Source organism: Lemur catta, chromosome 1, assembly GCF_020740605.2.
Source record: "Lemur catta isolate mLemCat1 chromosome 1, mLemCat1.pri, whole genome shotgun sequence".
NCBI lineage: Eukaryota > Metazoa > Chordata > Mammalia > Primates > Lemuridae > Lemur > Lemur catta.
Window position 1 is genome coordinate 21,660,849 of NC_059128.1, and position 24,127 is coordinate 21,684,975.

At 41.2% G+C, this 24,127-nt stretch overlaps 1 protein-coding gene across 9 annotated transcripts in view; it reads right to left on the reverse strand.

Annotated features, from left to right (window-relative positions):
- The window catches only part of NRXN3 (neurexin 3), a 1,488,306-nt gene that overhangs the window by 527,450 nt on the left and 936,729 nt on the right, over positions 1-24,127 (reverse strand). The window contains exon 1 of one of the 9 annotated variants that reach the window (XM_045562567.1): positions 3,551-4,203. The exons of 5 other annotated variants lie outside the window; for them this stretch is intronic. In XM_045562567.1, the coding sequence (XP_045418523.1) occupies positions 3,551-3,794 (244 nt within the window). In that variant the 5' untranslated portion in view covers positions 3,795-4,203. Of the gene's footprint in view, positions 1-3,550; positions 4,771-24,127 lie in introns of those variants that run through there. 3 more of the 9 variants (XM_045562555.1, XM_045562575.1, XM_045562560.1) reach the window with 3 other exon arrangements.

The following is a 24,127-nucleotide window of genomic DNA, read 5'->3' on the forward strand; positions in this document are numbered from 1 at the left end:
GAGGGAGAAAAAAAAGAAAATATTATACGAACTCCCTTATGAAAGTGAAGGTTGCCAAACAAATATATTTTACTATTTATATATCCTCTACCACTAAACTACTTAGCACTTTGATAAACATGATATTTAAGTACAGAAATAAAGCTGAGGATGGAAAAAAAACCTGGAGGGATGTCTTGAATAACAGGAGAATATAAATCTGCATTTTATAAAGGACATTTAGGTTTTATATTAATTGATTTGGCTTGATATTTGGATATCCACCCACTCCCTGCACTTTTTAAAATACAGAAGCTCTTACCTTTCATAATAATCAAAATACTTCTGAAATTATCACTAGCTGAACATTACAATGTCTTACTTAGTTCTATATCCTTCGCAGAAGCACACAGACTGGCATATAGTAAGAGCTTAAAAAGTGTTAATTGAATGCCTGTTGAACAGAAGAGAGCATGAATGAGGTGTGAGAACCCTAAGAGAAGAAACTGAACAACAGGGGAAAGACTATTAGATTCACACTAAGAAGAGGATTAATTCTGTCCTGAAACACAATCCTAACCTGAGACTGGGGTACCCCAGATAGGTGTGGTCTTCATCTCCCCAATTCACAAAGGAGTTCAGTATCCTCTAATCTGCCTTCGGATAAAGACCTCAGGCAAATCTATAACAATCAATTTTCTAAAGACTGGAACCAAACATGAGTAAAAGTGTGGGTAAAATAGCAGCTGTTTGGAGGATTTCTGTTTCTTACATCTGTCTTAGTGTGAATCCCACTACAGAGCTGGAGAGTGGCAAAAGGGGAGAGTGGGCAACAACTGGTTAACAGCAGCACTGAGGACTTTGGCTTCTCAGGAAATGGGCAAGGGGAGCAAGAGTAGTTAAAAAACAAAATTCTCTCTTGAGTCCAAAGAAGGTTCTTGGACTCAAGACTCTAGATTTGTTTTATACTAAAATGAAGGGCATTTATTTCTTCATAGACAACAGAGAGTGTCGCCTTTAACTCTGGAATAAGGTTGGCAGTAAACCATTGGTATTAACCATCAGTCTCACAACGCTCTGCCTCCTACATCTCCACCCAAAAGATTTTTTGAAACAATTGCTGTTAGTTAGGCCTTTGTCTTGGACTAGGGTAAAGGAAGTGTACTCCAAGTAAGAATGAGAGGCGCATTAGCAAAGCCCTGTGGGGTCTTCTGGTCCTCTTAGTTAGAGATAGGAAAGGTCACAGCTTGGATGTGGGATGGGAGCCAGAGGTTGGGACATTTTGTTGGTTGCTGCTTCTTTTGATTTCAAGCTCCAAAACATTAATTAAATATGCAAGGAGCCTACTTAATACAGATGCATTCACTCTCCAAGTCCCAAATCAATAGGTTGGGTCTTCAGGATTGAAAGAGGATTCTGAAGAGTTGAATTCATGGGCTTTCTTATCTCAGCCATGCCAGACCCTGGAGTTCACTGCACTCTACAGCTCTGGTGGATCTGAGGGCCTTTACTGGGGTCTCTGGCCATTTATTTACTTTCTTCTTCTTTTCCATCACATTGAATCTTATCAGATGTAGGTTAATGAGAAACCAAACTGGGAACCAGTCAAAAAGATTAAGAGGAGTCTGAGCAAATGATCCTTGAAGAAATAAACTAAACAAGAATCATGTTTAACCTGTGCAAGGCTCAACTCCTTTAGCTGACCGAGAGAGAGGAGAGAGAGAGAGAGAGAGAGAGAGAGAGAGAGAGAGAGAGAGAGAGAGAGAGATGGAGACACTTAGGAAGCCTAGGCAAGTACTGCTTTGCAAATTCCATCACTTAATAGTAGCTGCTTTTAACTGTTCACATCCTGAACAGAAAATATCAAGACCCTGCCAGCCTGTAACCTCCAACAAATGCATAATCTTCCTCTCCCGGCTGATCATTTACACTAATTAGCAAAATTTAGCTAATTATCGCTGAGCATTTCAAAGTTTAATTATGGCTATTAGTAATAGTCTGTCTGGCTTCCCCTACCTCCCACTCCCTTCTTTTCCTTTCCCACCCCACTCCTTCTCCCCCTCAGGAGTTAATGGTTTCAATTTCAGTGAAATTGCTTTTTTGGTGGTTGTGGCTTTCTTCTAGGTTTATTTATCTGGTTCTTTCTTTCTCTTTCACTCACTCTCTCTCTCTCTCTCTCTCTTTTTTTTTTCTTTTTCAGAGAACCAACACCAGACCCTGCAGGAGTCACAGAGAAAACAGCAGCCAGATCTAGATCAAGCATTCCCTCCTTTCCACCATCCCCCTCCACCAACCCTGCAAGCTGTGAGCTGCTTGACAACTCCATCAAATAAAATTTAAAGAGAGAGTCAAAAAGATCCAGAGTATACGCTGGCATTTTCTCAATGTGCTTCCACTTAACACTACAGACGGAACGGAAGCCCACAGCTAGGAGGCAGTGGGAAGAACCGACTTTCTGAACGGGGTCTGGATGTTAAAACACGAGTTAGGGCAGGGACCCCCATGTGGGTTTACATACCTGTTCCCTGGAGGGCTGCTCTGCAGTTGGTCTCCCTGGTCTCCCTGTCTCTCTGCTTCCTACTCTCCTCACCCTCTGAGTGCAGTGCATAGTAAACAAATAAGGAAGCTCCCTTCTTCAGAACAGTTTACTACAGCAAGCTCTTACCTTAGTCGCAGACATCACCCTCTTAGAGGCAGCCTGCTCAGAGCTGAAAATATTTTTAAGAGCCACAGATCTCTACCTTCAAAAGCTATTCAAGGAGGGTCATTTGGAGCAAAACATATCACACTTGTATTATGTGAACAAGCACATCCATCTGTGCCAACTTTAATTGAAACATTTGCATAAATAGTGGAATCGTGGAATCGAAGCTACTATAATTTACACTTGTGTAAATTATAAATGGACTTAGCCTTATCTTACATAATGCTTCCTGTCTGGTAGTTAGCAATATTAGATGTACAATTTTAGCGATAGCTGCTCTTTCCACCAGACATGTGGGCAGACATAAAGCTGCCAAAATGAACAATAATGGCCACTGGTTATTAATTATATTTTCTGCCTTCTTATACTCAGCTACTCTGCCCTGACCTTTACCACACAGGCTACTTTATAGCAGTTCAGTCAACTTCAGGCTGAAGATCTAAGGATTCTTGCTGTCTGCTATTTCCCCACGACTAGCTCCCAAACAAGACCAGAGAAAGGAAGGGTGAAAGCAAGGTGAATGAATGATTTCTCAAAGTGCAGCCTCGGGGCTCATCTGATAAGTTACCTGTCTTCACAGGGGGCGTGAGAGTGGAAGGTGGCAAAGGGGAGAGTGTGGTGTTTGTACAGCCATGAATGAGGGAGCTAAGGAGAGGAGAACCCTTTAGAGAAAAGTAGGGGGCTGCTGGCGGAAACATTAGCATTTAAGAGAAAGTGGAAATTTGCTTCCTTCATGGGCATGCGATGCTTTTCATTATTTTAAATTCAATTTTGTAATTCTCTTCCCACCCTTGGCACTACCTGAAAGGCAAGTGAGTTAAGGAATTGCCATGCCCCATTAAAAGGATAAAGAGCAGAGAGACCCACCGTGCCCTCCTCGAAGGGAAACAGGGGAGCGATAGATAGAAATAGGCACTGAGTGATGCTTGCTGCCATGGAAATGATGCTCTTGCTGAGAGTGAGACCCCGGTGAGGAAGAGGAGGAGGAGGAAGCTACATTAGAGGAACTCCACACAGAGCTGACGATACATCCCCAGAAGAGCGACCAGATCCCAAGCGTCCAGGCCGGCCGGCGAGGAGGGCTCCGTCTCGCGTGGATTCTCAGGTGCATGGTCAACGCACTGGACCACTACAGATGGGCAGTTTGAATTCCAGCCAGTGAGGAATAATGAAGTTCATGATGCCCAAGGGCCCATCATAGCAGGAGGAAGAGTTGCCCAAATTTTGGAAAGAGGGAAGCAATAAGCACTTTCAAGACAATGATGAATCAGTTAAAAGGAGGAGAAAAAAAAGACAACTACTTAAAAAAAAAGAAAAGAAAAGAAAAGAAAAAAGATAAAAGGCAAAGCCCTCCCTTCCCGAAGCTGAAATTCAGAATTCCGGAGTCCACCCAGGTATAGCAAACCTCCTAGGGAGCCCCGGCATGTCACACATGGCAGGGGAGGACGGCGAGGCTTCCTGCTGATGTCTAGGCACCTCGAGTCTGATGACTTAACTGCACACTTCGGAAAGCCACAGAGCAAAGGTGGAAATGAAGGAAGAGGAGGAGGCAGCAGGAAACCCAAATAGGTTCAGGTTAGTTTATCCCAACATCCAAAGAGTTTGAACATTTTTTTTTCTTTTTCTGTTTCCACTTCCATGCGATGCAATGCAGAACTGCCAGGCAAAGGGGGGCTGCGGGTCGAAGAGTTCTTCTCGTGTTCCTGAGAGTAGCGGCGGAGAGAGGCTGTTAACCCTGAGCTTTCTGGACAAGCGCCACGGAGCAGCCGCCTGCTTCCCGGGTTTCCCAACTGGATGCAAAGCAGCAGCAGCAGCAGCAGCCGCAGCCAGAGGAAGAGAACAAGAAGGACCGGAGGGAAAGAGGAGAGGAGGAGGAACCCAGCGCGGAGCAGCCACCCAAACCAACGCTGCGCGGGGCGGAGGGAGGCGGGTGGGCGAAATCTGGGAGAGCGCGGGAGGAGGTGTCCGGCAGGCGGCAGAGGCGGCCGGGAGGCTGGCGGGCGCCGGCCCAGCGCGCGGAGCAGGGAGGCGCAGGTGAAGCGAAGCGAGGACTTGGGGAGCCAGATTCACAAATGGGCAAGTCATATGCAAATAGCGCACTCCCGAGAGCAAATCAGCGCAGCCCGAGCGCTCTGCCGAGGGACTGGCTGGCTCCGGGGGGAGGAGGCGCCGGAGCCACCCGGAATCCCGGCCCTCCCCATTCAAGCACACGCTCGTATACACCCGCGCGAGCCTCCCGCGCGCCGCCCGCCCTCCGCTCGCCCGGCCGTGTGTGCGCGCGCGCGCGTGCGGGTGCGACCGACAGACGGACGCTGCGCCTTCTTTATCACCCTGCCCCCCCCCCCCTCCTCTTTCAGGCACGTTAAGCCAAACTCGGGCGACTAAAGCACCTTTTGCAGTTCGGGAAGAAAACTAAAGGCGGCGGCTGAGGCTGAAGTAGCCCCAGATGGATGTAAAAATGAACCCCTTGAGTCAGCGGGAGCGCCGGAGCCGCTGCACGCGGTGGTGCAGCACGCGCGCTCCTCTCCGCCTGCGGGTGGCTCCGGTGTCCGCTCCCTGGGCGTGTCTCCCCCAGAGTTAAGGTGCCCAGGGCCACACCCACGGGGCGAATGGAGGGAATCCGCATCTTGGCTCCCAAAACTGAAGGAGGAGAGGTGGCCCAGGGACTCCGGAGGGTTAAGGGCCCAATGGTTGGCAGCCTTTCGAGAAGGTGGCTTCCACCCCCCAGTGGACAGGACGTTCTTGGAATTCGAGACCCAGTGGTCAACACCTGCAACTGCTGTACTGGTCAAAGAACTTCAGAAGAAGCGAGGGCCACATCTGTTAGCCAAAAAGGAGTAGCTGGCCTGTCTCACACCAGCCACGGAGGGGCTGCCTCAGGTGGATGAAGTCCCCTGGGCACCCAGTACCAGACAGAGCATGGTGGTTTGTATATCCAGGCCGAACCTGCGGGAAAGAGCCGGAGTGGCAGCACCTGTCCTGTCACGGCCATCTGTGACTCCAGAAGGGGGCTGACCCAGGGCTCTGCCAGGGAACAGTGACATTCTGGACCAGGCAGCCTCCACCCCTCCACTATGCGTGATGCACAGAAGTAGGTGCAAACCCAACAAGCAGCCCTCCCAGGCCAGGCCCGTTTCCACCCGGGACTTGCTAGCTCTGGCTCCCTCCTATTCATTCATTCTGGTTGAAAAGCTCATCACATTGGGGCTGGGGGAGTGAATAATACTGCTGTATCATATATATATATTGAATTTTAGGTGGCTTTTTTAAAAGGGAGTTTATAGCACTTATTATATACCCCTGCTCTCATTTCAAACCCCCTGAGAATAAAGAACATGGATTAAAACAGTCCTAGTCATCCCTGAGACACCCCAAGGAGATACTGAGGACGTAGAATTATATCTCTCTAACAGATAAAGATAATAAGCTTACAGGTGGTTTGTCTTCAAGGTCATTTATCAAGTTCATTTCAGAAGGTATGGTGGTGACTTGGTATTCTGCAATTGGTGTTCTCCAAAAGCTCCAAGCTACCCATAGTAAATGATGCACAGAATCATTCTCAGTGCCCTGGCTCTCAGCAGTAAGGGCTATCCAGGAGACAGCCTCCCAGCAAGTGGCCCTTTGACAAAGTCGTTCAGGCCTTTGGGTGTGCCCACAAACACAATGTCTTAAATCAACGACATGCACTCAGGAACACCCCAGCAAGGCAGATGAGTGGTTTATGAATACTCAGTTTAGACCTCAGTTTCCCCCTCTGTAAAATGTGGATAATGCCTCCCTTATGAGCTTGTTGGGAGTTTTAAAGGAGACAATACACAGCATCTGACAGCACCTGAAACACAGTGGTGGAACTCTTTGTTCACTAGAAAAATAAGCTGAAGTTCCTCAAAAAGCTTAGGGATATGGTTAGGGGTTTATGCTATTATTAGCAGAAAAGCCAGAAAAAAATGAAATATCCATGATAATTTTCATGCAATCCAATTATTTCCTGATTTAGTTCCCCAGATGGATTCCCACTGCACTTTTGACTTTTTCTGATTCTATGTCATGGCCCTAAGGGGACCTAGTGGACTCAGCTTATGCCTAATTCTCTAGCTCCATCTCCTGCCGCCCTCCTACTTACTACCTTTTAGTCTCTCAGACTGTCTTTCTGCTCTTTGAATGTGCCAAGTTCTCTCCCAGCCCAAGGCCTTTAGGGTCTTGTCAGTTCCTCTTTTCTGAAGGCTTTTCCCCAGTCGTGTCATTGGTGCATTTCAAATGTCACCTCCTGGCCCTCATGTGAAGTTGAAAGGCATTCTCTCCCATTACTCTGTTTCATTTCCTTCACAGTACTCTTCATTTTCTGAAATTATTTTATCTCTGTATTTGTTCACAGTCTATCTCCTCAAGAAAAGATCCTAAGCTCCCTGAAGGCTGAGTCCTTGTCTTGTTCTCCCCTATCTCCTGTGGCTGTGGAACAATGGATATCATATAATAGGAGCTCAGTAAATATTTGCTAAATGAACAAATCCCATTAATCAATTGCCAATCTCATACTCACATGTTCTTATAACATTAGTTTTGCTGAATCCTTTGTCTGGCTTTAAGGACATTGGTCCCCTGACACAAGATTTCCAGAGTTGATAAGCTCACCGCCTCTCCACTTAATGTTTTTCTTCTTTTCTAAATTGGTACTGAGTGTTGGAGACTCTGTTTTGACTTCACTCTGAGGCTGTATAGGAAGCTCAGACAGACCTTCCAATTAATTCTCTGCTAGGCAACAAAGTGAAAAGAAATCCTTAACACAGGACAAAATCTAGAAATGCTGCTGGTGCATCACAGCTGGAGCTATTCATTTCATTTGTCATACTTATAATTTATTTATTTACTTTTTGCAAAATGTCAAAAGTAGTAGTTGTGAATTTTGGTAAGGCTGATTCCATTTGGGGACTTACAGGACAAATGTGAGACTGGTTTATTTTACTAATTCCACTCCAAAGAGACATCTCACAATTATCCTGATAAAATGTATGTTCTCCAATTTAACACATTGTTAATTTTTTCATGTGTTTCCTGTCCTTCTTGCCCCTCTCTCTAATCAACATATTCCTACTTAGATGTCTTTTCTGATCCCATTCTTCTCGGGTCCATTAGCTTGTATTAGGCTTACATAGCACATATACTTTTTCAGATTTTTAGCTCCAGTGATACCTTCTAAATACCGCCTGAAGCTAGCATTCTAGCTGCCCTGGTCTTACCATCAAAAGCTCCCCTCTTTCCTCCTGATTTGGACCCTCTCTAATGGGTCCCTTGAGAGGGAACACTTAGGAATCAAGTGCACAGCTACAGGATAAAGATGAGAGCCCACTTTTAAGATAGAAGAGAAGAGAAATAGATTTAGAAATGCTATGCTCACCCAAATTTAAAGTTGAAAAGTATAAATAATTTCATGTGAACAACCACGCTTAGCTCTCCTTGAATAAACCCCCACAGAATCATAACTACACTCTTTGGATCCTTAAGTTTCTAAATGGAATGCAGGTTTTTTTTTTTTTTTTCAAACCCTCTATTCCTTCAGACTTCAGAATTTGGCATTATAGACCTCCTCCCCCTGTTTTTTTAATCTCCTCTACCCCATCCCCACCCCTCAGGAGAATGTCCCAAGGTAAGGTATGAGAATCCTTACCTATCTATCCTCCGTGTCATTTTGGTCTGTGCCTCAGCTATAAAGTAGTGTAAGGGGATCTTTTAGCTTCTAAAATAAGCCTTGTGATTGTACTTAAATGTGTCAGGCATCAGGAATTTAATGCAAAGTTGCCCTGTCCATTGTCTTGTCTCTCACAATACTGTACATTTTATCTCTGCACAGGCCTCTTCTCACTTGTATGAACTCTGACTTGCCACTTCACTGCCAGCAGGAGACACCTGTCAAGTTGTTCTCTGCAGCCACATCTAATATGACTGCACAGACCCAGGAAGGCCAGAAAGCGTAAGAGCAGTTAGTGTCTGCGTGAGACTGAAGCTCTTAGGAGACGACCGTCTTTTTCCAAAAATGAAGAGTAGAAATCCTTACTTTCACTGTCAACAAAAGGCAATTTAGGGAGAGAATAACAAAACACACACACAAAAAAAACCAAACAACTAAACTCTCATAATGTGAAATGAAATAAAAGTCCTGAAAAAATACAGATGACTGTTAACATGGCTATAAATATATCCAAGGGTTCCAGTGACACCATAAAACAGTCCAACTTTGCTTTATTATGTCAGTAGATTTATTTACAGCCACATAATTCATCCTTCTGCTCATTTAAGAAAGCCATCCTGCAAAAAAACGGATTTTGATTATATTTTCCATTTAGAGGTATAAAAGAGAAGCTTTATTCTTTTAAATATCTTACACCTTCATGTATTCGATTAAAAGATAAAAGATAATGGCATCCCTGTATAAATTTATAGCTTAGAGAACATATATATATATTGTTTCTGTTTCTTTAACTTATCCTTCTTAGGAACATTCACAGTTATTCCCTTGTCCTCCTTGTGGCTGAATTAGGGATATCAGGATTTGGATGTCGAGAAAAATCTCTCCAGGAAATTTTCCAAACCTCTTCCGTTTGAACAACGGGGCTGAGATATACACTTCATTAGAATTTTTATACATTTCATCGAGGATAAGAAAAATACAAAATGTTCCCACATAAACCTTAGCCAGCTTCCTTCGGACTCCAAATGAAGTTATTTTAATATAGAAGCATTTTTTTTCTTTTACTCAAAGACAGGGCTCAATTTCTCATAGAGAGATTTGAACATTTACACCCTTCTTAGTCTTCACTAGGCTTATGTTGAATATTAGACATTCACTAAACTTATATTGTATATCAGATCTTCCCTAAGGTTACACTGGATATCAGAGGTATAAACTTTCCATCCCCAGTGCCATGAAAATCTCTATCCAGTCTTGAGGAATCAAATAAAATGAATTATAATTATATAATAATAAAATTAATACTTTCCATTGTGTGTTTATAGGCTAAAATATGAAATCTAAGATTTAGAGGATTTTTTTTGGGGGGACAGGTAAGAAGACTTAATTCAGAACCATTGCAATAGGCACAGGTCACGGGTCTTGCAGTGGAGGAAAGAGAATGGGCTCAACTCCCTAGAAGGCATGTTGAGAGTACCTACAGATTTGAATCTTGGGCTCCAGTGCTCAAATGCCTATATTCAAATCCTGATTTTGCTCGTAAGTTGCTGTGAAACTGTAAACACAATCTTAGCCTCTTTGTACTTCAGCTTCTTCATGTGTGAAATGAGAATCATCATACCATCTCTCTAATAGATTTGTTGTGAGGCTTTAAAGTTAATACATGTAAAGTGTGTAGAAACAGTACCTGGCACACAAAAACTGCTCCATAAATTATTATTATAATATTATTTCATTGTTATTGTTATTATTACTATACTCTTTTTCTCCAGATGACTGCTTTCAAGTCATCCCTGAAGATAGTTTTCGCTCTTGTTTAGACAAATCTCCAGGGGAGTGAGTGAAATAAAGCTCCCCCTGCAATTCCAAAGCACAGAAGGGGAAGTCTGTCCCTGTGTAACCTGACTCATTGGATACTCTTTGCCCCTCTTCTGTGGAAAAGGGAGCAGCTTCATCACATGCATTTCATCAATACCCTTTAAGCCAACTCCAAAACATAAAGCTCATGCTTGGTCCCAGAACCAGGTTATATGGGCTACCAAAACCTGGCATTGTTTTATAAGTAATTATTTTCCAGGGAGGGGTGGAACTCTCAAGATCCCAGTCTGCTTTGGGAGCTGGAAGGGGTCTCTGGCAACTTTGCTTTCCCATCTCTTTATGTTCTCACTTTCTTCTCTAGAATAAAAAAAAAAAAAAAAAAAAAATTCTAATTAGCTTTCTCCCTAGAAGACATGCCTTCTAAATCTTTTAATAGTTTCCATCGGATTTATGCAGTATTTCATTATTATGCAACATTTTCTTTTTTTTCTTTTTTTTTCTTTGAGAAAGAGTCTTGCTCTGTTGCCTGGGCTAAAGTGCCGTGTCGTCACCCTAGCTCACAGCAACCTCAAACTCCTGGGCTCCAGCGATTCTCCTGCCTCAGCCTCCCGAGTAGCTGGTGCTATAGGCATGCGCCACCATGCCCAGCTATTTTTTTCTAGTTTTAGTAGAGACGGGCTCTCACTCTTGATCAGGCTGGTCTCAAACTCCTGAGCTCAAGCAATCCGCCTCGGCCTCCTAGAGTGCTAGGATTACAGGCGTGAGCCACCGTGCCCAGCCATTACTCAACATTTTTAAAAAGTTATTGTGACTGTACCTCTGAACTAGGTTCTACTCAGTATAGAAAGAAATCATTCTCCCCTTCCCTTCACTTTGGTGCCTCAATTAATTTACTCCATGAACACTAAATTTATGCAGACTATGGGCAAGGCACCGGGTGAAATCCAGGAGACCAAGTGATGAAGAAGAGATTTCAGACCTTAGGAAGTAAACACTCTAGCAGAAAAAAAAAAAAAAAAAAAAAAATCCCCTAAGCCAAATTGAACAAACTATAAATCCCATTTAAATACACAGCTTCCCAAATGTAATGTGATAAGTGCTAGGATAAAGACACAAACAAGTACACAGAAGAATAGAGAATGGAATAGTCTACTGTAGGGAGGGGAGAAACTATCAGGAAGGATTCATAGACAAGGTGACATGTGAACTGAGTGTCAAAAACTGAGAGTTAAAATCCTGGGTTCACCGGCTGGATAAGATTAAGCAAGTTACCTTAAACTCTCTAAGCTTGTTTCTTCAACAGTATAAGTATGAATAATCCCTACCTTGTGGGACAGTTTTGAGGGCTTGAAGAGAAGATATATTTGAAAAGAAGATTGTAAATTGATGTTCACTATTACTATGGAATTGACCTTGAATGGTTTTAAACAGAAAGAGAAAAGGGAATTCAAAGTAAGGGGAGTAGCCATGAGGCATAGAATCGTCCACAGGGAGTATCCTGAAGGAGGCAAACTTTAAGCCCAGCTTTCACTTATTACGTAAATTGTCAAAGTTTGGAGAGGTCAGAAATGGTTCAACTTCTCCTTTCGATGCAAAAGACAGGTATTTCATGGGATAAAGAAAGGCAGGGCAAGGACAAGGCAGGGCAGGGTAAGGGAGGGTGGGGGAAGGACAGGGAAAGAGGAGCGAAGGGAAGGGGAGGGAAGAGGAAGGAAAGAGAGGGAAGAGAGGGGAGGGGAGGAGAAGAAGAGGGGAGAGAAGAAGAGAGGAGGGAAGGGAAGGGAAGGGGAAGGGAGGGGAAGGAAAAAAAGAGAAAGGAGGGGAAACTCACATGTTAGAAGCCACATTCTTTATCTCTAATGAGTGAGTTGCCATACTCAGAAATGTCAAATAAATACCAAAATGAATAAAAAAAACCCTAAATTGTGGCATAGCCAGGACTTTTTCTCTGTTTAATTTATTCCACATTCCTACTTTTCAGACACTAAAATACCAATCAGATCCAATTTATAAGACTATTGTTTAATTCTAGGGACCTCCAGTTCAAGCATCATCTTACTTGTGTCTGTCTCACTCATTATTCCATGAAAAGTACATCATCTAAGTACAGGCATAGAGATCTAAAATAATGGTCATTTTCTCCTTGATACTATGTAGTCTTAAATTTACTTAACAGAGAATTTTTGGAGGGGAATGAGATGAATGTTCTCCTAACGGAAAGTACAAAGTGTTATTAAGCAGCTCCAGAAACGTTTGCAAGATGGATGGTAATAAGAGCATTTCTCAGTAATATTGAAGATTTAGCACTTTCTAAAACTCATAGTGACATCAGGGGGGTACTGAAATGTAAGTTTATGTCATAGGTAGGAGGAACAGACTGTTCTTAAAATAGATAAAACAACATTAAGATAATAATATTTTGGCACTGATGATATCTATGTCTTCAAAATCTACCATTTCTAATCTGGATAGGCAGAATTAGTTGTTTTTTCCTATCTTTCTAAAGCAGTGTTCTTTGACACTTGCCTCATTCTGTTATTATCCACTGTGTTATATATGGGTTCCCTACATGATTCATGAAATCATGAACCGAGGCCTAATCCTAGAACCAGACAGCTTAAATTCAAATTCAAATCCCTGCTCCACTGCCTACTTAACAATGTGACCTTGGATAAGTTACCTATCCTCTGAATTTTTTTTTTATCATAGCAAAATGGAGACAACAATATTCCCTATCTCGAACTTAGCACAGTACCAGGCCCATAGAGACATTCAGTGAATGTTTATGAAATAATATTGAGATACATTTAATTACTGCAGTAGAGAATATTTCTTCTGTGTGTGGGGGAAGGGAACCTCTAAAAGATGTAATAATATTATTGTAAGAAAGAACTTTCCAACATTTGAAGCCATTACAAAATCAGAAGGGATGCCCTGCTAGGCAGTGAGCTCCCCATCACAGGATGCATTCAAGTAGTGGATGCCTGTTAGAGACTCTGGTGTGAGAGGATGGAGTCTACAACTTCCAAATTACCTTTCAAACTGAACATTATGACACTGATTAAATTTTATTTTTAAAATTTTCTTTGTCCTTTATTTCTGAATTTACTTATATGTGATCTCTTGGCCTTATTTTGAGGCTCAAACCCAATTTCTGGATGCTGTAAAAATTACAGTATACTCCTCTTTATTAAAACCTCATATTAAAGTGAGGAATCTTAGACTTCTGTGAAAAGAATCCCAAACCAAGCAGTGTTGTTGTATTAGAACTTCATTTTTCATTACTGTATGCAATACACGTTGTCTCTAGATATATTAACAATTTTATGTTTCTATTTTAAATTTTAAACATTGATTTTTTTTTTCCCCACTCACAACACCTACACATCTGCTGTTTCTCTGATCTAAGAGGGCATTTTTCATTAGTGAAAAGCTCACTGGAATGGAAAGAGTATGCTGCCTGGCTTGCTTACCCTGTTGCCCCTCACCTCCCAGCAGGGAATCCTCGGGGACTAAGTATAAATAACAATGAATCCCCTTAAATAAAGACACTAGCTTGAGAATCCTGGGACAGAAAGCAGATTTACTTTTCTCTAACCAACACAAGGCCATCCCTCCTCAGTAGCTAGTAAGAATAAGAAGGACGTTAGATATTCAGGAGGCAGCTCAGTTAGAGAAACTGAGGTACAGAGAAAATCATATATCATATAGCATTTCGATGTCAGAATAAGCTGGAGTTTTCTTTTAGAGTGTTACTCTAGAATGAGGCATGCATGGCTCCTATAGCAACATAAATATCAGTAGAAAATATGCTTGTAAGAAAAATAATAATCCAGGCCGGGCACGGTGGCTCACGCCTGTAATCCTAGCATTCTGGGAGGCTGAGGCAAGAGGATTGCTCGAGGTCAGGAGTCGAAGACCAGCCTGAGCAAGAGCGAGACCCCGTCTCTACTAAAAAAAAAAAAAAGAAAGAAAGAAATGATCTGAACAGCTAAAAATATATAGAAAAAATTAGCTGGGCATGGTGGCACATGCCTGTAGTCCCAGCTACTCCTACTCGGGAGGCTGAGGCAGAAGGATTGCTTGAGCCCGGGAGTTTGAGGTTGCTGTGAGCTGGACTGGTGCCACGGCACTCTAGCTCAGGCAACAGAGTGAGACTCTGTCTCAAAAAATAAAAAAAGGACAAAAAACAAAAAGAAAAAGAAAAATAATAATCCAATAAGAGAACAATTCACCATAAGAGAGAGCTAACAGCCACAACAATGGGAGAATGAGGAATAGCAGCATGTGACATAACAGAACAATCTGAAATAAATTGCCAAAATGAATATGGTTGAAATGATTAAATAAAGAAATTCCAGACGTCGCAGTAAAAGCAAATGGTATGATTATAAAGGGCAGATTTCAGGAAAAAAAAACTAAACTCTTTTGGAAATGCAGCACAGTTAGCAAAATTAAAAAAAAACAATAGATGGATTATGTAAATGTAGCTAAAGACAGAATTAATGGACTGGAAGACAGAACTGAGAAAACTTCCCTAAAAATAGCATAGTGAGAAAAAGAGATTTGAGGAATATCAAAAATATTAAAAGTCATGAAAAATCAAATAAAAAATCCAACATACATCTATTAAGAATTTTAGAAGAGTAGAGAAATTGAGAAGGAAAAGTAATTTCAAAAAGACAATGACTGAGAATTTTTTCAGATTCAAGTAAAGTGAATTCTTACATTAAAGGCTCCAAATCAGGAAAAAGAAAAAAGGAAACCACACTTAGGCCCATCATAGCGAAACAAAAGCATACCCCAAATAAAGTTAAAAATATTAAAATCAATGTATTACTTTTAAATAGAGCCCAGAAAACAATGTACATAATAGCTTCATGTTGAAAGAACATGTCTATCAATTGAGATTTACTTACCTAGGCAAATCATTCAAGAGCAGAGGCAAACCTAAAATGTTTTCAGATAAAGTTTGAGAAAGCTTACCACTCACAGGTGGTCATTGGCACAACCACTAAGACGTGCCCTTTAGTATGAAGAATAATTCCAGAGAAATGGAGTGGTATGAAAGAGGCAATGGTGAGCAAAGTAACCGGTATGACAGTAAGTCGGCATTGTGGCATTACTACCACTATGGCCACTATAGATAAAAAATAATTATTGGTGGCTTTAAATTAATAACATTTGCTTAATGTTCATAAGGTAGATATAATCACAGTCCCTATTTTAGAAGTGAGGAAAAGGAGGCACAGATTGGGACTTGTCCATATGCACGTAGCCACTAGGTGGCAGAGTTAGGATTTGAACCCAAGCCACCTATCTACTGAGTCTATGATCGAAATCACTTTATGATTCTGTTGCTAAATCCTATAAAATTAATCTGTGAAACTTCCAAGTCATTTCTAAAGAGGCTAATGCTTCTTTCTTCTTCCTCTTTGCCCTTTTCTGGAATATACATGTGGAGATGAGCCAACTTTGGCCAAGTGGACATAACCACATCTGCTTTCTTTTGGTTAACATTTCCTGGATATGTTAGGTAGGATATTGATTTGGCTCCATCTTTTTTTTTTTTTTTAACTGAGACCACACGACGATGTTTCAGTAAGAGAGAAGGTGCCTTCCTCTCACAGCAAAGCTTGAACTGGTAGGAGGCCCAAAGGTGGTATGGCTGAGCAGCAAGACAAAGGCAACTGGGATCTGTGGGTGACTTAGAAAAGAAGAATTATCACACCCTTAAATCATATTCTAACTAATATACTCAGCAAATGTTAGCCAAAAGAAAACAGATATGGAAATATTACTGTCAGACAAAATAGACCTTACTGCCAAAAATGTCATTATATTCTGAGAAAAGCAACTAACCAGGTAGATGTAATAGTCCTGGATCTGTATGCACCTAATAACACAGACTCAAAATATATAACGTACATATTGATATACTAAAAAAAGGACAAATCCATAATTAAAAACCCCAATAAATGGGAGGAGATGTTTTTGTTTCTTTGATCCAGAACCTAGAACGATGTTTTAGCATACATACATAATAACATATCCTTCTTAAACCTGATAAGCTGGAAAAAACCGCAAGGCTATAGGTAATTTAAACTGCAGAATTAGTGGACCAGAAATAATAGATATATCTGCAACCCTGAATAGAATGATTAGAGTGCCATCCCTTCAAGAACACATAGAAATAATGTAAAAAAATCCATATACTGAAGAATCAAATATGTACATTCCATATCTTCTGTTCACACATCAAAACTAGTTTAAGTCAATTATAAAAAATGTACTCTACAATAGCTGTGATTGAAAAATTAAATGATCCTCATTTTTTCAATGAAATGAGATGCTACCTTTCTTTTAAATATAAATTGATAAGTGTGCTTAGAAAATAAGTGATCCTTTCAGAAAGAGATCTATGATCAAACTATTCTCTTTCCTTATCTTTTGTTTTTCTATAACTATGATCATCACAGATTACTCAACAAACATGCCAAATGCTTGAATTGTAATGAAACAAATGGCATATAAATGTTTGTCTCAGAGTGTTGGCTATTAGATAGTAATTAGTTGATATACCTCTTGTGCCCTCTTGTGTAATACTTAAAGTAAAAAAAAATGTAAGTTTTCATGTAAACAACTTCAAATTAAATATATAATTAATGATGCCCGAAACATTTGCATTAGATATTGATATTTATTACGTGGTGCTTGAGTAATTTACACTTTAGAGAATAAAAATAGCTTGTGTTAACTATCTAAAAATGGGAAATGCAAGCCTGGGGTTACATTAAATAGTTGATAATCTGTAATATATTCCATATTCAGATAACTTGCAGCTGTTCATGTAATTGTCGGAGTCTTAGGAGATATGAATTAAATAGGTTTACTTCTTGTGTTCCTGGCACAAATGAAGCCAAAGCTCTCCTTATCTCTAAAGTTGCTCACTTCCCTTAATACATCAGAGTGAGCACCCAAAACATTTACACCAATCTTGTTACTAACTGATGACTAGAGAAGATGTTCATTTCCTGAGACGTCCAGCCTGCAGTCCCAAACCGAAGATCCTGATAAAATCAATTATACTTTTAAAATGCACTGCCCAGCCTGGGAACTAAATGCCAGGAAAATGTATCTGATGCACTTTGAGTTTTAATTCTCTAAAACTGAAAATCCTGGAAACATTATTCCAAAAGGGAACTTTGATGGATCAATACCATTAGTGACAATAATGAACACAAAATTTATCTTTAAGAGAAAGTAAAGGAAAAAAAAGCTGTGTGTATGTGTGTGTGTACATACATATATACACATGTATAACTTAGAGCCAAAGAAAATCAGAAGGCTTTTAAAAAGTCATATGAGAGGAAAGACCATACTTTTGTTCCTTTAAACCAGATTTTGAACGCATGTAGAAGGGACTTTATTATGTATGATTTCCAGTGGTTTATTATGGTGCAGTTGAGAGATGTATCCTCATCCTACTTTAGGAATGAAAACACCTGGATTTTAGTCCTTAGCTCTAACATTAATTGGCAGATATTAGGCAGCCCATTTAACTATTGACTATCTCATACAGATTCTCAGGTTTTTTTAAAATTTTAATATTTACAATAGAAACGGAGGCTAAAGAGCTGCACAACTTTGGAAAAATCATACCTGTGGGTGTGCTTGTGCCTACTATTTTTATCCCCGCTGCACCTGACTCCTGCTTGGCTTGGCCAGGCACCCACCTGTTAATTTCAAGCAAATGAAGACAGATGACAAAGTATTTACCGTGGGTTCCCTGGGAATCACGGAAAGAATTCACAAGGGAGGGGTGGTAGAAGAGAGATGGGAGGGCAGAAGTCCTCAGCAGCATATATCTTAGCCCAGTTCAGGGAGAGAGCAAGCCATTTCATCCAAGGGAGTGCTGCGTGGGAGTAAAGCATCGCAGAGGGAGTCATTGTGCCTGATAGGTATAATTTCCTAAAATGTATACCTTGTCAGTATACAGAAGATGAATAGAGAGAAAGGTCAGTGCATCCAACGCAAAGAGGACAGAGGACAGCGTGCTATTGGGTGGTTCTGTATATTCTAGGTGGTTCTGCAACATCACTAACTCACAGGCTTGACTCATTACCAAGTAAATGAAGCAGCCATAGAGCCATGGTGAAGCTTTAGGAATAAGAACATCCAGCAATTTTCAAATCCTCTTCTCCTTGAAAGTTTCTCCTCTTTAGCTCCTGCTGGTACTAGGCGAGCTGGGGGTGGGGTGTAGAATGGTTGTTGCTTTGGGAGTTACTCAGCAGGTGGTGGTTGCTAAAAGTGGCACCGGGGGAGCAATAATAAATAAATAAAAACTACAAGAAACTCTTGCCCTTTTCTTCTCAGCCCCTGCTTTCCCACTACAGTTAAAGGAAAATCAGGAATAGCAAGAACAGCAACCCCCAACTGCCCCCACCTCCACTTACCAGATGTGGAAGACACTCTTGACTGCTTGATTTACATCACAGGAAGATGATGACATGCATGCCCCAAAGAAAATCAAAAACTAAAACTATGTATAGGTTATTAAAATTTCCTCCTTCTTAACTCATTCCCTCTCCTAATACATACAACACTTGAACTGTTAATTCTAAAGTTAATTTATTTTTACAAAATCAAGTTCTATACATATGTGTGTAGGTATATATATATATATATATATATATACACACACACACACACACACACACACACACACACACACACACACATATATAAAATACTAAATAAACCTTCGTGAAAGTGTCCCCTTTATAGGAGCAGTAACAGATACACATTTGGTTATCAATTATAAATCCCCATTTTGAAAAATAGCATATTTTATTCTAATTTTTGATGGGCTTATTTGTGTGTGGAGGGGATCTAAAAGATGATTTGATTCCTCTAGTTACTCTCTGCTATGTGTTTATCAGTTTGGGCTTTGTTATAGACTGAATCCCCTGCAAAATCCATTCACTGAAGCCCTAATCCCCAACATGACTGTATTTGGAGACAGGGTCTTTAAAAGATATAATTAAGGTGAAAGGGCCTAAGGGTGGAGCCCTAATCTAATGTACCGGTGTTCTTATAAGAAGAGGAGGAGACACCTGGAGGATGGGTGCACACTCAGGCACACATACACAGCCCGTGTGAGGACACAGAGGAGGCAGACATCTGCAAGCCAAGCAGAGAGGAAGACTCAGAAGAAACCTAACCTTCCAGCACCTTGATCTTGGAAATCCAGCCTCCAAAACTGTGAGAAAATACATTTCTGTTGTTCAAGCCACCACCCAGTCTGTGATATTTGATAAATATATCCTAACCAGACTAATACAGGGTCCTTGGTCATCATAATGGCATTTGAGGAATTAAAGACATTCAGATCCAGAAAGAACCTTAGAGCTCATCTGGCTCAAGGGTTCTTACCTTGGAGTTCAAAGAACTTCTACAAAGAAGGCTGTGGCCACCTCTTTGCACATCTCCAACGGAGTGTCATTTATATCAAAGTGTATGTGAATTTTGCCCATTGGATTGGTGCAGTGCATAATTTCTATGGCAGGATATGACCTCCCTGAGAATAATCTGTAAAACTCCTTTCGGAAACTACAATCAGTTTAGTCTGGGCATGCATTTTTTTTTTTTTTTTTTTTTTTTTTTTTTGGAAAGAAGGTCAAAAGATTTCTTCAGATTTTTAAAGAATTTTGTGATCCCTAAATGTTTAGGAACCATTTATTACTTCAAATGCTCATTTTACAGAGGAGGAAACTGAATCCTAGAATGGGATTTTATGCCCAAAGGTGCATAAAAAACACTAGTAAAAATAAGATCCAAATCTTCTGCCTCCTAATTTGGTGGTTAACATGTTTCTGCTTCTCTCTGGTTCCTAATGAAAGAGATAAACACGCCCCCCCAACACATACACTTTTAAAAAGATATCAAAATATGTTTCCATAGATGTTGATCATTTCCTCTGAGCTCAAATAGGGCAGAGAGGTGTCTTCCAATCTTCCAAAGTGTATTGATGTGTACATAGTACTCAAATTTTAGTATGTTCATTCAAATAGTAAGGCTACTATTTTTTTTTCACTTATGCCAGTACTCACCTAGTATATGTTATATAGATGTGGTGTTCTGTGGTTGAGAACATGGAGATTTCTATATATGTGGTTAACAAGAGAATTTCATGAAAAGATGTTGTTCAAGGGTCAAAATTATAAAGTCTTTGTGTCCTTTCACTCGAGTAATGACCAAGAGGCACTGAGTGACTCGAATTCCCTTTCCCTAGCAGTTCGGCATCAGCATTGGGGCCAAGCCCCAAGCAGGCGGGAGAGAAACATGCATGTACACCACATGTCCACGCTTGCAGCGTGAGATCTCCTAGCCCAACCGCTAGCTGCAGAGATGCAGCAGATTGGATCCCAGCAGTAGTCATGTCGGCAGCCCATAAAAGCTGATGGAGGAAGTAGAGGCTGAAAACCACCTACCTCCTCCCTCACCTTGTACCTATCAGTGCTGATACCAGCCCAGGAGCCATCCTCTTTCTCCAGGCCTCTGTGGTAGTCAAGAGCCATTTTCCTTCTCTGCGATGTAGAGCTCTATCTCTGCCTTGAAAGACCTCTGTCTGCGCAGCACTTGAAGTCAGGGCACCTGCCTCCCTGTCTGCGTTTGTCCCCTCCCCTAATTCCTTAAACAGAAATGAGTATTTTAGCTTTTTAATAGAATCCCAATGCCTTTAACAACTACGTGGAAAGGTGATTCTTCCTCCTCTTCTTTCTCTTCCCTTTTCTTCATTTCCCTCTTCCTCTCCTTCTCCTCTATTCCAGCATTTCAGAATTCGGTGATAAGAGAACAGCCTCAACCTTGGCATCCACACCGCAGGGGTTTACTTGTACGAGAATAAACTTTAGAACTGGGTGCTTGACTTGTCCTTGTCCTTTTAAATGAGGTTTAGGGAGAAGGGGTCCAAGAGAACAGAGGCTTATGATTATTTCACGAAATACAGACTGAATCAGTCTTTGATACAATCGACTCTATACAATGTGTGAACCAGCATTCCAGGCCACCCTATTTCCTCTAAAAATTTCCTTCCCCTGTGCTTCCCTGTTGCTGATGCCTAGATACCCGCTTCTCAGTACCCTCTCCCATCCTCATCTCTTCTACCCCACGAGAGCTACACGTGGCCTGCAGAGGTGCGGTCTCATTAAAGGCCAAGGAGAGCACATGGTGCCCAAGAAGAAAATCCATTCTGAAATGTAAATGGCTACTTCCCATCCCCCTCTCCTCTATAGGCTTGTTGTAATTCTCTCTCTTGCGCATTTTCTCTCTCTCTCTCTCTCTCTCTCTCTCTCTCTCTCTCTCTCACACACACACACACACACACACACACACACACACACAGACACACACAGACACACGGCACTTTTCTTGTCTCTGGGCTTTCATCTCACCTGCCACTTTCCTGGACTGTGCTCTATGCTTTCATCCCCTACTTATGTTAGGCAGTCAACATGCTCAGGTACCGCTTAAATGCTTCCTCTTCCAGGAGGTGTTCCCTAATTCTAATTCTCAAATCCGAATAAATCTCTCCTTCCCTGTCCCCTTCCTGAATCTCTATTCTGAGACTGAGCAGATCTGCTCCATGAATGCAAATCTGCATAAACACCTGTCTCCTCCCCTCACAGAGGTCCTGACTGTGGAGACCACCTCTCACTCAGCTTTGCTCACTTTTCTGGCAGGTGCAGGATTGAGTGCTCAACAAAGAGGGTTGAAGTGAATTGAATTGAATTAGGTTTTGCTTCTCTTCTTTATTAACCACCAAAGCCCACTCCTTTGGCTTTGACCCTTTCTCCCTCACCCTTCTATTTCCACTGCTCCTTTATTACCCTCAAATACACCTCACCCTCCTTGCTACCCCATCCCTGCAGCTCACCACATCCTTTCCCGGTTGGAGCCTTTCTTGCCCTTGAGTCCCTCTCTTAACCCCCACCTTGACCCTAAATGAAAAAAAAAAAAAAAAATTCCCGAACTAGAACCTTTGCAAACAGTAAGTAGGTGGTTGGGCAGCCCAGATCTTGTTATCAAATCTGCAATGTCGAGAAATATGTCACTGGTATCCTAAGCTAACATGCCAAAGATACATCCCTTTAGAAAACAATTCCTCTGTGGCCAGGTACTTGAGGATAGTAGCTCCAGACTAGGACACTGAGAATATTCTGGGTTAGCAGGTGCTTGACTTCCGGAAAGAGAATGCATCATTTTTTGGTTTTTGTTTTTTTTTTTATCTTCCGTTTTTTTTCCCCCCTGGGAAAACATAATCTGAGCTCTGAGAATTTATAAAGTAACTTTGAGAATACAACCCTTTCGAAAACCGAGGGCTGCCTGCTCTTCTGTTACTCAGTGGGCGGCAAGTGGGGCGGTGGTATGACTATGATATCGGGCTTTCTATTTTTGCAATGTGGCAAGGATGCTGAGGAACTCAGCCCCCAAGCTGAGAAATGCAGAATAGCACCAGATACTAAATCATGCAGAGACAATATACCTATGCTGTGGGTGGCCGTGGGAGTGGGGGTGAGGGATTTGTCAAAAGTACTCCCCAACACAGGCCTCCCTGATTTCTGGTTTAGCCTAGTTCTGTGGGCCTTAAATGAGAGAGTTTTTCTCTCTTTCTTTTCTTTTCTTTTCTTTTCTTTTCTTTTCTTTTCTTTTCTTTCTTTCTTTCTTATTTCTTTCTTTCTTTCTTCTTTCTTTCTTCTTTTTTCTTTCCTTTCTTTCTTTCCTTCCTTCCTTCCTTCCTTCCTTCCTTTCTTTCTTTCTTTCCTTTTAATTAATCACTTTATTTTTACTATTCTATTAAGGGCATGTCTTATGTCCCACCTGCTAGCCTCCCCAAGACTTGTCTGACTTTTCTATTCTTACAATATTATTCGATTTTAGCTACAGTCTTATGAAATGGAATATGGAGACATATGAACACTTTTAAAATATATAGTACATGTGCGTGTGTTTAGAGAAACGTGATTCACCACTCTTTAAGGTAATTGTAGGGTAGATATATATATTTTACATATCACAAATATTAGACAAGTATGAGCTAGAAAATAAATTTACAAGGCTTGAGGAAATTTCAGGGAAACATGAGCAGTATCATTCCACAGTTCAACTTCATCAGCAATTGCCCTCTGGTACAACTGGGTAAATGGAATCCTGCACACCATGGGCAGGTAAAGAGAAAGGTCGGGGAGACAGAATAGGAGAAGTGAGATTGACTGTCTAACTCCCTTACCAAGTTGCAACCTTCCCACATACTGTACTGAAGACAGTTCAGTGCCCCAACCAGGAGACCCCGGAATATCAATCTTACACTCAGTTTTCATTCAATATTATGACTCAAAGCTGAAGAAGAAAAGCTAACTATAAATATATATATAGGAAAAAACAGAGCCTTATTCTATTGATGCTAGAAAAACAGTGATGTTCCTTGCAGAGCAGGGTCTTAGGAAATACACTAGAGAAGCTACAAATGCTGACAATAGAAGTTCTACAACTGAAAGGAGTTTTTTGAATGAGACCATGTGAAACACAAAGTAAGAAAAATGGTTGGAAGACAGAGCTTAGAAGAAAAACCGATACCTCCTCTTTTGCGGCTGTAAACAGCTGATAAGGAAATCCACTCCTTCTGACACACAATATTCCTTATTTAACATCAGGAACAAAAGTTCACAGTCTCTCCTGCCCTAACAAGGGACAAACTAATGACAGAAGGCTGGGAGCATTTTACAAGTAGCCACACAGTGACTGCACAGGTGATTCTCCTCTGTACGGCTGCCTCTTATCTCTCTTTGCAAGTGTCCCAACCTGGGATTGCCTGCAGAAGAATCCAGAAAACAAAAGGTGAGAAAAAATAAAACTCATGACCACAGTGTCTCTCAAAA